This window comes from Notolabrus celidotus, chromosome 15 (genome assembly GCF_009762535.1).
Source record: "Notolabrus celidotus isolate fNotCel1 chromosome 15, fNotCel1.pri, whole genome shotgun sequence".
Classification (NCBI taxonomy): Eukaryota; Metazoa; Chordata; class Actinopteri; order Labriformes; family Labridae; genus Notolabrus; species Notolabrus celidotus.
The window spans coordinates 7,858,071-7,872,785 of NC_048286.1; the positions used below are offsets into that span (position 1 = coordinate 7,858,071).

Consider the following 14,715-nt stretch of genomic DNA (forward strand, 5'->3'; position numbering starts at 1 on the left):
TAAACTGTCTCTTTCATTTGCTCCCATGGCCTCATTTGCTCCTTTTCCTCTCCCTCCCTTCTCATTCCTCTGATGATAGCTCATCATGCCAGTGTTTACCTTGTCCAATTACCGGGCACTGACTGCGGGCATGTTGGCCCCTTCCCCCCTTCGTCCTTCAACTTCTCCAAACTGGTTTTCCTGCCAAGCTCTTTTTCTTTCCCTTTCAATGGCTGAACCCAGATCAAGAAGCTGTCAGGTACACTGAGGCTCAGTTGGCAAAAGAGAGAGGAGAGTGTCCAGGAGAGCTGTCCACGTCTATTACTTCAGACTACTAGCAGTTTTACCCAGAAGACTTTGAGGGAAAAACCTCAAACAGCACACTACACTATGTTTATTCAGGGTGAAACAAGTATGTCAGTGTTTAATTTTGAAAATATCCCAGGAGGACTTTCTCCTTATCAGAAATGGCTAAACATTTTAGCCTGAAGACAAATTCCCACCTGCTAAGTATATAAACTTGTGTTTGTACATTTCTTTATGTATGTTGCACTTAGGTGACACATGCTATCATCATCAGCTACCCCTGAGCGCAGAGTCAAAGCAATGCGTTGAAAGCACTGCTGATTGCAAGTAGTATTTTTAGGACAGCTTTGCATATCGCCCACTCAACCTCCTGCAGGCCTGAACAGCGAGTTAGCTTGTTTTTGAACTGTTTCATTATAAACTGAATTATTTTTCAAAAAGGTATCATAATATTTCCTAAATTACAATATGATGCACCTCTTCTTTGACAATGTGTACGCTCAGTAGCCTATGCTCTCTCTATTTTCACCTGAATACAGTATACAAAGCTTAGCTGTAGCTTCTGTGTCCTGCTAGCACTGTTAGCCGCTTATCTACAGATCAACAATGCTTTATTAACTGTTTTGCCAAAATTATTTGTGAACTAGCTTAATTTTAGTAACAGAAATCTTCACAGAACTTGTAATAATGACTTTGCTACAACAAGCTGTAGCTCTTCAGAACGCAGGATTTTGAGAAGTGGAGAAGCCCTAGCATGCTAACTTAGTTAGCTAACAACTAAGATAGCTAAATGTAGCAGCCACAAACTATAGTTTTGTTTTTAGCCATATTTTGAGCTAAATTGCAATTTGAAATGGTGAAAATATTAGTTTATCAGCAGAGAATGAACACGTGAACATATTCTAACAATGCTTGTAACAACAGCCCCCCTGGGTTTGTCTTATATCTTTTCCTGATATTGTTGAGGTAATGGCATGGCCAGGTATGGAGATGTAGGCAGAATGAAGACTTTTGATTAGGTAGGAGATTTTATTTGCTGTTCTGGAAGTTTCTATGGACTTTTTTGGTTCTTTAATTTCTCAAACCTTTGTCCCTGTTTTAAACTTGGTCAGCTTCAGCTGCACAAAATTCTACAAGGGAGCACATTTTCAAGCCTACATGTGAAGGGAGATTCTCAAAACCCAGGGCCAGCCCATGGCATAGGCAGTATAGGCAAATGCTAGGGGTACTGGCCATCCATAGGGGGCGCTGCTAAATGAGTGAAGAAGAAAATTTGAAGATAATAGGATAAACAATATTGTTTTATCTAATTTAATTTTGGATTAAATTGCGGAATGATGCCAGTATACATTTAAAAGCTTGTGATTAACTTTTGGTTTTAAAAAATAATGGTATGCAAAGCAGTTTTAGAAGTCTGTAAGTGATTTACCTGTTTTTGTTTTGTTGTTGTTTTCCTTAAATTTTGGAAGCTGTTAGCTTAATTAGATAGAAAATGTAGGCGAGGCTTAAATAAGCATTTTGCTTCGGCCTTTTCAGTCATCACTTAATACATAAAGTGTCTGCCCTGTGAAAATTATTTTGTAATATAGTGACTGAATAAATTCTACTACTGTTACTTAATGCATTTTGAAATTGTAAAATTATTTTCCTGCTGAATATCAGTGTTATTACCATTTTATTAATGTTCTTTTAGAGGTCATTTTTATTTTAAAACAAAGGAAACCTGTAAAACATAAAGCTGTATGTCAGTTGTCTGTATGTGTATATGTGATGTGATTGTTGGAGTTTGTTATAATACAAGGGGCACTAGTTAAAATCTTGCCCAGGGCACCAAGTGGGTTAGGGCCGGCTCTGTCAAAACCAGTATATTTTCAATAAGGTCATACTTCTATTAATCTGTTTCTCTCTCTTTCAGGTGTGTACTCAAACAACAGCACCGTCCACAACAGGGGGAATTCAGAGTTTCTTCCTCCACCGTCAGACAACTGTTCCAGATATCCTGGCCTGGAGGGAAACTTCGACTCCAACAGTCCAATATCTCCACTGACGAGCCCGGGGAGCGTGAGAGAGGGGTGAGTGTGAGATGTAATACAAGTAGATAAGTAAAGTCAAATGAGTTGCATCCAAAAAGTCAATTAGCCTTTTCATTTATTCATGCTGGGGAACATGACTGTTAACACATGTGCTTCTTGAGCAACCCTACACATTCACTTTTTGAAACAATTCAAACACGCTGGTTTGAGTTGTTAAGTGCCCTGTTCACGGGCATCACAGCAGTTACTACAGTTGTTTATTTTCCCATTTTCAGGGAACTGCTCTCGCTTTATAGAGTGAAGTCACAGTGAATAAAAACTACTCTTGTACTCATGAGATACAGCTGTTCAACAATAAATTTAAAAATGAGTTTGCTTTTTTACTTGGAAATCAGGGTATTTTACTCAACAATGTGCCCACAGGCAAACCGTAATGGTCAGTTCATCCAAATATAAAAACATATTTTCCCACTTACCACTGTGGTGTTTGGCAGGTCCTGCGTTATCTGCTGCTCAAGCTTTTGCTGCCAACCCAATACAATGGACCTGAATGAGAATTGGTCTGCATTTGGCAGTTCTCCTATGTAGCAATTTTCTACGAAAGATAAAAATAGCAAAAATTAACCACAGTTTTCCACGTCTCTAGGCATGTGTAAACTGTTCTTTAAGTGATGCGTTGTTTACATCGTTCCCTCAAAAATCTTTCATCTTGATTTGGTCTGTTAACGAATTTAGTATTTTTAACCTTTTATGTTGCCCCTCTTGCCTGGAAAGCACGTGCATATAAAAAGAGAGAAAGATGTGCGCTGGAGTAGACCAGAGACATTATCACCAGTGATGGAGTTTTGGCTCTGTGGTTGCACTGATTGGTGACTTGGAGGCCACAGAACTTATGTGTACTGTAAACTGAGACAAATGTTGTCTAGCCCAGTATAAAAGTAGAAGTGAGACTAAAAAGATACAGCTGACAGCCTGCAGGCCTGCAAGCTCTGGACAATATTTTCCCAAATCATTGGTCACTGAAGAACTGCTTGTAATCGAACTTTTACTGGCACAACAGAAACAACAAAGGCGGTCTGTCCAGTAAAGAGAGACGATAAGGCCAAAAAGACATACTTGTGGTTTAATACATGATATAGAATCTTCACATTGTGTATAATGCACATACTTTCACAAGGCCTTTTCCAGCATTTCCATGAGTTATTTTCAAATGGGCTTTGGAGCTTGGCAGAAGAGTCAGTAGAGGAGTTAAGATCAGTTCGGCCTCAAACTTATAAGCTTAAGTTTGAAGGTTTATCTACAGTCAGGGTCCTGTGACTGGAAAACCAGATTTCACTTGATTTTTCAAACTTTCAGCCTAATTTGATGGCGTTTATGCAGCAAAGATAACTTCCAGTAAGTTCACTTTGTGCTCAGAACTTTTTTTTTGTTAAATTAAAAAAGTATGTTGTAACATATTTATATCGTTATTCAGTTCAACAACTTAATGGGTAAAGTGCTGAAACAGGCCTGGATAATCAGCTAAACATTTTCTGTTGTAAGTTTTGTTTTTTGCTTGCCAGAAGCAAAACTAAGGGGGCTTATCTCACCCTAAAGGGTCTCTGATTTGCATAACCACCCATTCATTACATATTAGTCAGCTACTAAATAAAGGTACAAACATGTTTACACAAAATGTTGATTTTAATTTGATTAGAATTGATTTATTTACAACTTTGAAAAAGTAGTCCCTGCAACATTCCATTCCATAGTTAAGGTTAAACATTCGCCTTCTTATTTGATATGATTCAGATTCAACTGAAGATGTGGTGAACTGGTCTTCTGCAGGAATATTTATGTTGACATTTCTGTCCTCATTCAGCTCTCCTTTACATCAGAGCTTTGATGTTGACAGACCTTTAAACATATGAGGCAAGTATCACAGCTTTGAACACTGATGCAATTATCACAGGATAGGATGTTGCTCCACTTTTTCCTATCAGAGATGTTTGGGGTCCAGCTGCTCCTCCAGCTGCTCTCACTCACTGCTCTCTGGTTATTTCCTCACTCTCGACCGGCCTGAGACAGACACGAAAGTTTTTGCCACAGTGTCAACAGGCAGAGAGGAAACTGACCGGAATTCATTTCTGTGGACTGATTTGATATGATGTGTGTGATCAGGTTGTGTGTGATCTATTGCTACTGAGAGTCAATTACTGTTGCAAGTATTTAACACAGCCACCCAATGATTTATTTAAAAATTTGGGATTTCCCCCAGATTTTAAACAAGAGACCTTCACGTCAAGGTTTTAAACACTCTGATGTTGATTTAAAGGAATTGATATTCTAAAAGCTGCAAATATCACATTTTCCATGTGCACCTTTTGTGATAAGTACTCTTGTGCATTATTTTGACATGTGCTTCAAGGTTTCAGATGTTTTGTTTAGAACGTTTTAAAAATGAAGGCATTGAAGTCATGGAGATACAAACTGCAGTGCCATGAACTGTGGTCTAATCTTGTCTCAGAAGCATTTTCTCAGCTTGTCCCTGGTCTGGACACATTGCATTATCAGTCTGACTTGATGCATTTTATAATGCACATTTTTCTGTAATATTGCCTCAATACATTACACATATTCTCTATACTTCATTCTGTTAACATTTGCAGATTCCCTGCCGTATACTTGCAGAGCATCCTTTTTTGAGTTCAACACTGATCAGTTATTTTAGATGTAAATGTATTGATTTATAAATAACACCAGCCTTTTCCTGCACTTGTTTCTGTTTTTATTTCACCTGCATTTATCATTATGTGCAAATCTAAAATGAGAAAAAGTCCCATACGTGAAAAACTTACTTTATAATAACCCTGATTGAGTCTGTTGTATGCAGACTTCAAACAGAAAAAAACCCTGAAAAGTGAAAACAAAATAAATCTTTGTGGCAGATACCTTTTGAAAATGTTTAAGATAACTTTAAAAGCCCTAATTCAACTTGGATGTAACTAAAATAATAAATAATAAGCCCTTTAATTGATGTCCAAGTTTGGTTGTCTGTGTCTAAATGCAGATTCTCCGAGCCTCCATCTCCTCAGCGTTTTTGCAGCCAGAGCTTTCATGAAGCTGCACAATCCGTCCATTGACGTCCCTTTACAGCGACTGAGGATGTCACAGAATCCCACTGGAGCCCGCAGAACACGACGGCCTGCCAAAGCCAATACCAGACGAGCACTTGTTTTTTCCCCCAAATGACTTAGCGAGACATTAAACACGTGAAAGTAAATGATCTTTGCTTCACAGCAGAGCAGGCATCGAGCTCTGACCTCATGGCCAGGCGCGTGTTTACTCTGGCTGAGACGAGCCATTTCAACGTCTTTTAATTATTTAATACTTGAGGGATTCAGAGGCCCGCGCTCAGGCCTGTCCATCAGCGGGTATTTGTGATGTGCAGTGTTTGTGTATTTTGCGGTAGAGGAGTGTTGGGAAGATGGATTGGCTTTTGGAGCGGCCTGTCTCTCAGAACCCGCGATGGCTCTCACACAGAAATGTTTTTATTCAATTTGAAGGAAAGAGAAGAAATAAAGTTTACTTTTCAGAAGCTCCGAGTGACATTGGATCCAAAGAGCCAGTTTAACTCAAATGTTTGACGTGGCTTCACATTTTTGTATTTACTGTATCTCTTACATGTAATGAGTGTACTTTAGTTACCTCAAGTAGCTGATTGGTAGCTCTTAGATCACATTAAATCTACATATGTGTTACATACATTCAATATGATCCTCTGTGGTCCACATCATGGAACATCTCCAGCGTCTTTCCTCTGCCAAAAGCAGATCAGTTTAGTGAGCACAAGCTGGCACCTTTTGTAAAGCCACTCATCCCCTCCTCTGATCCAGTATGAGTGCACTGCTGTTAGAAAGCAGCCATGGATTTAAAGCAAAGTTGCACGCTGTATAACGTGCACATAAATCTGAGAGCTTAAATTCTGCATGCAGGATTCTTCTCATTCCAGATATGAGGAGGGCAGCTGGCTGTGGTTAGTTAGTATAAAGTAGGAGAAAAAGTAGTGAGCGATGGAGGCGTTTAGCTGCTAAAATATGATCAGAGGACCAGTTTCCTGAGGTGGTGCTGACAGCCGCTCCCTCAGGCGCGGGCTCTCTGTTAAGCTCATGCATCAGAGAAGTTTGGGCACAGCGGCCACAAAACGACAGATCGACCCTGCGCGGCTCAGACATCTCAGCTATGTTGTTGCAAGAATGTAAGCCGGGGACCAGACGCAGTTGTTTATAGTTAAGGTCAGCTCTGATGGTTCTGGGGCCAACGAGGGGGAATCCAGAGAACTGTTGAATTCTTAGGGCTCGCAGTCATTGCGGCACATTCATTTCAACAGTCGCACTATATCAAAGCTTACTATGTTTACATAATCTTATACAAAGCCTGGTTTTTATTACCTTGGGAAGCCACAGCCATCTGCAACTTATATCAGTTTAAGTTTCAAAAAAGTGCTTTTGATTAATTTTGGCTTTTATTGTATTTCTCCACTGAAAACAGAGACTGTTAAATTAAATATAATAGCATTTGACGTGGGAAATGGGTAATAAAGAGACCGAGGGAAGATAAATGGTAGATATGTAAAGAAATCTCCAAACATTTCCCTTTTTTATAGCTGTCAGATGCAAATATAGAAGACGCTCGGGCCGGCAGCCATCAGTATCTGTGACAAGGTCTGGCTTGTTTATGAAGCTCAGTAAAATCCGTCCAGCAGAAACCAAGGCCATTTGGCTCTCTGGGGACCAATATGCTACGGTACATCATCCAGGAGAGTTCTCAGGGCACATGAAATGCTGAGAGCGAGCGCTTTGAAGGAGGACGAGGGGGGTTAAATACCATATTGGGGGAGTTTCAGCTGCGTATCTCCTCAGAGAGATATTCAGCTGCCTCTCTTTCTTCTTGTCGACTTGGCTCCACTGACTCATTCGTTTCCACATTGAGTCAGTGTGTTTGTGCACAGTCAGCACATTCTTTAGGCGTAACGATGGATACAGCTCCACATAAAGCCCGCCTACATTACCCCCATGAGACAGAAACACTTCCATGCATAAACTCTACTGTTTGTGCACGAGTTTAAGTAGTTTGTGTGTGAAAACACAGCTGCCACAATGTCAGATAGCGGTTATCAGCATGAACAACCACAAAATACTTCAGTGACACCTTGCTTCATTACTTACTGTACAGAGCTCTTCATTTTCCTCTAAAAGTCATCATCTATAAACAAAGTTACAAATGTTACTGTAAAAGGAGAGTTGGTTGGAAAATGATAGTTTAACAGAGAGGTTGGTGTGTGCATATAACTTTAACGGTGTTGTTTTTAAGTTGTATGATCCTCTGGAGAACTCTTACATTGCTAATAATCTGGTTACAACACCAGCTCTGTTTTACCATCAGAGTTTTTGGCTCGGCAGTGCTGCTCAGAAGTCTGTGGTGAGGTTGATAAGGTTGCAGAGAAAGTTATCTCAATGTGACAGAAATCAGAAACAGTTCAGCTGGAGGGAAATTCAAGCAAACTTAAAAGCATAAAAAAGGCATTATTCAAAGAAATGCAGCAAGGTTGTGTCAGTCATACAGGAGTTTTTCTTACTCAAGAAGTGAATCTACTAAATCTGTCAGTTTTAGAATTAGATTTTGGTCATACCACCACAAACACGCCCGATCTCAGAAGCCAAGCAGGGTCGGGCTGGTTAGTTCTTGGATGGGAGAGCTCTTCGGTTTACCGGATGCTGTAAGCTCGGGGCGGCTGTGGCTCAGTGGGAGAGTCAATCATCTCTCAATTAGAAGATTGGGGGTTCGTTCTCAGGTCATGCTGTCCCTCTGCAAGATATTTAACCCCAAAACTGTCCCTGGCGGTGCCAGTGGTGTGTGAGTGGGATTACTTAATACTGGTGGGCGCTTTACATAACAGGCTCTGCCATGAGTGTGTGAATGTGGTGTCGATAGGTCAACATGACATGTAATGTAAAAGCGCTTTGAGTGATCAGAAGCCGAATTGGCATTGCTTTAAAGTGTTACACTTTCTGAAAGTCTTCTTTTTTTACCCTCTCTGAGTGTTGGATTTAGAAAGCGATAGCGTCTTTTTGTTCCCATGTATTGTATGTTAAACACAAGATTCCCAAATAAGGAAGCAGTATTACCTTATACACACTTGAACCTCATCTTGGGCCCAGTTTAGCTCTGTAGGTAGAGCAGGCGCTCCAATAGACAGAGGCTGTAGTCCTTGACGCATCACTCATGGTTCCACTTCCAGGCTCCACTCTTTGATGCATGTCTCATTCGCTCTCTTCTTCTCTAATACTTCCTGTCTCTCCTCAGCTGTCCTGTCACTGAAGGAAAAAAAGACACAAAAACCATTCATAGAAAATCTTATTCACAAAGCAATGGGCCTTGTTTTCACACAGCTTCACAAGCTTCTTATTTTCTGCTCCCAACGATTAATTGTGACTGATGGAAATACAATAGTAGCAAGCTAAGGAAAAAAAGGTAGTTCAATTTTTAAGATTGTTCTATTCATTCTCCAGCTGATTGTTTTTAAAACTGTACCAAAAAAGTTTCACATATATGACATTTTGCCATTAGACTGAAGCTAAATCTCCTCACCCAAGGCCAGAAGTGGAGCACCCTTAGAGGTAATTCTCCCGAGTATAGAAATGGACATTTTAGGATCTGTTTTCCTTCTAGAATTAAAATGTTTCGCTGCTAAGCTTACAAAATCCGACAAAAAAAGGAAAGAATAAGACTTTATCCTTCAAGATTTCTTAACAACTTCCAGGTATGTTTCAGATAGAGGTTGTAATTGTTGTTTAAAGCATTTATTAGCTCCATTTATCAATCCTTTTCATCAAAAGCAGATGAGACATAGCTGCTAACGTTAGCCTATTAGCTCTGATACTGTCAGGAAATACTACACAGTGTAGTTTCAAAATGTGCTTCATCTTCAGAAGTCAAGCAACAATGTAATGTATGAAATACAGCTTGCCTTAATGTTGTGCCAGGCTAAATAAAAGTAGTACTTAAAAGTAAGTAATTAGCCAAGCTAATGCTAACGTTAAGACCATAGACTGTATGAAATATGGACGTAGTATCTGTGACGTCACTCATCTGTTTCTGAAGCGCTGTTTTAAGGCCAATCGTCGGCGGGACCCATATAACTTCTGTCGAGCGAGTATGACGTAAAGAGGCAGGATTTGAGCCTCCTCGCCAACAGCTGCAGTGTTCCCACCTGGCAGTCAAGTCAGCTGTGCCTCCCATTGGAAGTCTCGTAATCTCAATATCTTCGAAACTGCCGCGTTAGTAAAAAATTCAACCCCCCTACAGTGTGTGCCAATCAAGAAATGATCTATCCAGACAACACTCGTCTTTTGTACCAGGCTGTAAACATGTTTATTTCTGCTGTAAAGATCGGCTTTTTTGAATTGGTGTGTATGTGGTTTCCGGTATTTCCAGAGCCAGCCTCAAGCGGATCCTTGATGAACTGCAGTTTTTAGCACTTCCGCATTGGACTCATATTTTTAGACCAGAGGTTGCCACTTGGTTAGAACAGACAAGCTCCCCTGTAACTCCACTGTTTTTTCTCTGAATCAATGCCAATCAATCTAATTTTATAAAGTTTGTTGATACTAATATGTATTGCTCAATACAGAAAATCATCAATGTTAATCAGTATTTTACCTGGTATTATGTCTTCATCAGGAACAGGTCAGCATCCTTGTTCATGCCTGCTAATGTCAGCCCGGTGAGCTCCACATCAGACCGAGCAAACATCCCACACCAGAGCTACAACAAAACCTACAGCCACCAACAAGTCCTCTCACAGCAGCAAGGTACCGACCGCAGCTTCAGCTTTACAAGCATGGCATATACCTCCTGTTAGGTTTGTTCTTTAAATTTCATCATCCCCTCTGTTGTTGTTCCAGGATGTCTGTACGGAGAAGGGAAGGCAGTTCAACCCGTCAGTGATGGAGGCTTTGAACCCGCCAGTTACTTCCCAAACCCCTCCTCCTCTCACTCTGTAGGTAAGGCAAAGAGATGTAATGGTACCTCAAGAGACAAAACTGGGACGCATAAGGGACTATTCAAGATCATGAAATGAAACATGAATCATGATACCATTTTTAAACAGCAGAGGGCGCCATCTGCCTTTGATTTTATAGTTGAGGATGTACTGCCAGTGTTTATTGGTGGGCTGCTTCTGTATATTTGCAAACCATTTTAGCATTTTTCTTTTTCTCAAGGTTGCTATCACTATCAATAAACTAGTCTCTAGTCTCTTTCTCCATCCACTCTTCACACACGTCACGAGTCGTGTCCCCACACTGTGTCTGCAGAGAGGTTATGCCTCCTTAGGGGACACTAAGACATCGAACATTGCATTCTGTTGATTGTTCTTTTAGCTTTTTTATAATCAGCCCCATAACCTTAGGATCTAGCTGAAGCACTTTTGGGCTTTTTTGCCTTTATTGATAGGACAGCTGAAGAGAGACAGGAAATGTGGGGAGTGGAGAGCGGGGGGAGACATGCAGCGAATGGTCGACCGGCCGGGAGTCAAACCAGTGACCTCTGCAACAAGGACTGTAGTCTCTACACATGGGGCGCTTAGACCACTAGGCCACCAATGCCCCCTGAAGCTCATTTTGTGTTCTTTCAAAATAAAAGCATACATGTTGTCACAAATGTAAATACTAGGAAATGAAGTGACCTCAGTGTAATGGTGTGTACCCACTGCATCTAATGCGGTGGAGCTGAAAATTTGCTTCCACATCGTGTATTGCAACTGTTGGCTTCCTGACGCATAACATCCAAGGATACCTAGCTTTGAGCTAAACTGGTTACACTTTTTTTTTTTTTTTTTCCCTCCTCATAATGTCAAAATCATCCTTACAAAGAGAATGGTGATGCATTTATTTAGTAAATGAACCCTGTGGGAAGCCTGTTTGATTGAAAAGTCTACATAAGACGTGGAGTGAAGTGGTGGAGGTGATCGGCACATCTGCAGGTGAACCGGTCGCAGGGCAGTGGGAATGCACCTTTAGGCATTACAAAGACAAAATAAAAGCATCACAAGTAACAGTTTAAGGGGGCAATCTCTTCTTAAAAGGTTTAAAATAAACTGGCTTAGTTCAGGTACATCCATAAAAAAGATAGTGGAAAAATCGTAACATGAACCCAGCATTTCTAGTTTCTTGTTTTGTTACATTTCTAGCAAGAGATCAGTCGTTTAGAGGCAATCATATATATTCCAATTAATCAGCAAAATAAAATTGAAATGTCAGTACTCCTAACTACTACAATTTACAATACTGTTCACAGAATAACATTTGGTATTCAAAGTTATTTCTTAAAAATGGTCCTTGTTTTTAGACAGAGGTGAAGAAATGCAGCTTCTCATTTCCAGCTTGTGACCATCAATTTTGATAGTCACTGTGGGAAGCTAACTAAATCAGTTTCATGAGTTGGTTCAACACTTTCTCAAAATGATCCTATTTGTTTAGTTGTTTCCTTCTGAAACAAGAAGGCTTTTAAAGAGATCCTCTTAAATGACACAGAATCAAGAGTGACGCTTCAGCTGCTGGTCTTGGGCTAAGTTCTCACAAGTTGAAAATTGTTCTTGTACTGCAGGATCTTTACACTAAAAGAAGAGTGCTGTGAAGAACAATAATGAAACCATTTCCTCTCTTCAGGGTTTGACTTGTTGCAGGACCTGCAGGGTCAGGCGGGGGGCGGTTACTCCATGTCGCCCTGCTCAGACGACAGCTTCCTCTTTCAAACGGGAGGCGTCGACCGCTGCCTCAACCAGATCTACTCCATCTACCTGGACTCATGATGGCCATCCATGACCAAAGAACTGATCTGATTCAGACTCCCTCTGAGGACCAAAGGCAGCATGTTTAATGTGTGGCAGCAGACAATCACCATATACTGTATATCCAAAGGTGAAGTTGTCAGATTGTTCATGAAAAGTGCAAAACAAAAAAAAAGGGAAAGGGAGATTTGACGGTACAGCCAAAAGAGGCAGAGCTGCAGACATGCACAGAACTAATATGTCCAGCTTTCTAACGTCATTAGCAGTGATATTTTAATTCAGAGATGACCACAGCATTCGTGATCTGGATAGAAGGAGCTATAAGAGTTTGTAACGTTTGTCTCATTGAAAAGTCAAGAAGATTTTTCCTCTTGCTCTGTTGAGATAAACTGTGTCTCCACAGCAGCTCTGCTTCTGAGAAATGTTCAAGAAAAATAAAGATATCTGTCAAAACAGATACTCTAATGTAGTGGTTTCCAACATGCAGCAAAAAGAAATCTGTTGGGTCAAAAGGTGAAAAAGTAGAAAGCCAAGAAAAAGAAAATCTGCTGCATGTAATGTTCTCTTTTTGTCGAACATGCCTCTGGTTTTTGCATCAAAAAGAAGTTACTTGCTAAAAAAAAAAGTTGTGAATCATGATTTGACAGGTGAAACGTTGCTTTTATCAGTGAGCAAGGAGTAGTTTAGCATTTTTTGGAAATGTGCCTTTTGTTTTCTAGCAGAGAGTTGGAGAACAAGATAACTAGTAACTGCTCCAGTATAGCCATAGCCAAGTTAGCTCAGCTCAGCACAGATGCTTTAAGTAGGAGGATTTGGCTTGCCTTGTTCTGTCAACAGATTAACAGAAATTATCTTAGAGTAACTCTAATCCTCATTAATAAACTGGTTTACTCTTGTTAAGTTAGTTTGGGTAAAACAGGGTTATGTGTTGGATTATTTGACGTAAGGAAATCACTAAATCAAGAAAAAAATAGTCCCATTAGTAACACAAAGTTCAACCATGACGTGTTGTTTTTACATTTTGCTCTGTGTGGAGTGAAAAATCAAAGAATAGATCATCACTCATCGAGCTGTAGTTGTAGCCCATACACTCCAGCTTCCTCCCACAGACTAAAAACATGCCAGCCAGGTTCATAGGTGACTCTAAATTGAAGTGTGTGCGTGAATGGTTGTCTCTGGTGACCTGTCCTGGATGTATCCCTCCTGTCGCCCTATGACAGCTGGGATAGGCTCCAGCCCCCCTGCGATCCAGAGTGGGATACACAGTAAAGTGGATGGGCAGAATTGGGCAAGCTGTTTGTTTAACAGCATTTGTGCTAAGCTAAGCTAATAGGTGTGTCCCTATACCTTAAATACTTTACACTCATTCATGAAAACTAATGATCGTATTTTGATTTTGAAGCACTTTTTTGATCAAGAAAATAATTCATTATAGTGCTGGAGGACAGCATGACATTTAATTTAAATAATACAATCAATATACAAAAGTGAAGCTTTTGGTTTTCCTGTCAAAGTTATATTTTCTGTTGATAAATAATGTAACCAAAGTGAAATTCAGAAACCTCAGATAGCGTGTGCATTTACATTATTGCTGTAGGATTTGTTCTGCAGGAAGGTGGCATGTTCCTTAAACTGAAGCAGTACTGCCACCTAGTGTCTGAATGACTGAACATTAAATTGATACCATGGTACATGATGATGTGTGTTTGTGTGGTACTCCTGGGATAAATAAACTGACACATTAGACATCAAAATGCACTAAAACATGAATTCTGTGATTTTTCTGCCAACAGATAAGTTTCAACATGTGTAATCAAACAACTGTAGCATAATCTCATTTTTATTATTCTTCTCTTGTTTCATTATCAAAGTGCCTTTTGTGATTTTTATCCATTCCTACCAGTGTTTTTATTGTCTATCAGTGTTTTTGTATATTTTCTATCAGTGTTATATTCAGTGAGAGCGAGCTGTGCGTTGTTTACAAAAAGTTCTGTGCACTCTTTTCTGTCTCATCAGAGGCTTTAAGAAAATGACCAACCAGAAAATGTTTACACTGATTTTGTAGCAATTCAGAGTTTTCTTCTGATGTTTTTGAACAGTATGTATAGACTGTATAAAAATATGCCTGCCTTTTTATATCTGAATAAAAAAATATCTGTTTGTATTTGTTTGTCACTTTCATGGTGTATTACCAGGACAAATCATTTGATTCTTGAAGTGTCAGATTACAGTGAAAAAATGACCTTTATTGTAATAACTATTATTTATACAACAAAGAAAAATGATAAATCCCCACATGTGAAAAAGCTGAAATTGGTCTCAGTTTCTGTGAAATCTGACAAGGGGAAGCAGTTGATTATGAACACTAGGGTTGACTGATGTTGGTTTTTCAGGGCTGATAATGATTATTAGTACTTCATGAGACCAATAACTGATATTGAAACTGATGTTCATTTACAATAAAAGTAAAAAATATGTTAAATTTAGACTGTGGACCTGTACAGATGAATATGTACGGCAGCAGTGAAGGTGAATTTTGCTATCTTAAGGCTGTACACCGTTCAC

The 14,715-nt window shown here is 39.8% G+C and overlaps 1 protein-coding gene across 2 annotated transcripts in view; it reads left to right on the forward strand.

The window, feature by feature from the left end:
• The window catches only part of LOC117827428 (zinc finger protein GLIS1), a 56,135-nt gene extending 41,821 nt beyond the window's left edge, over window positions 1–14,314 (forward strand). For both annotated transcript variants that reach the window (XM_034704040.1, XM_034704039.1), the window contains 4 exons: window positions 2,201–2,357; window positions 10,041–10,171; window positions 10,265–10,363; window positions 12,029–14,314. In XM_034704040.1, the coding sequence (XP_034559931.1) occupies window positions 2,201–2,357; window positions 10,041–10,171; window positions 10,265–10,363; window positions 12,029–12,171 (530 nt within the window). In that variant the 3' untranslated portion in view covers window positions 12,172–14,314. The remainder of the gene's footprint in view (window positions 1–2,200; window positions 2,358–10,040; window positions 10,172–10,264; window positions 10,364–12,028) is intronic.
• Window positions 14,315–14,715: the final 401 nt, after the last annotated feature.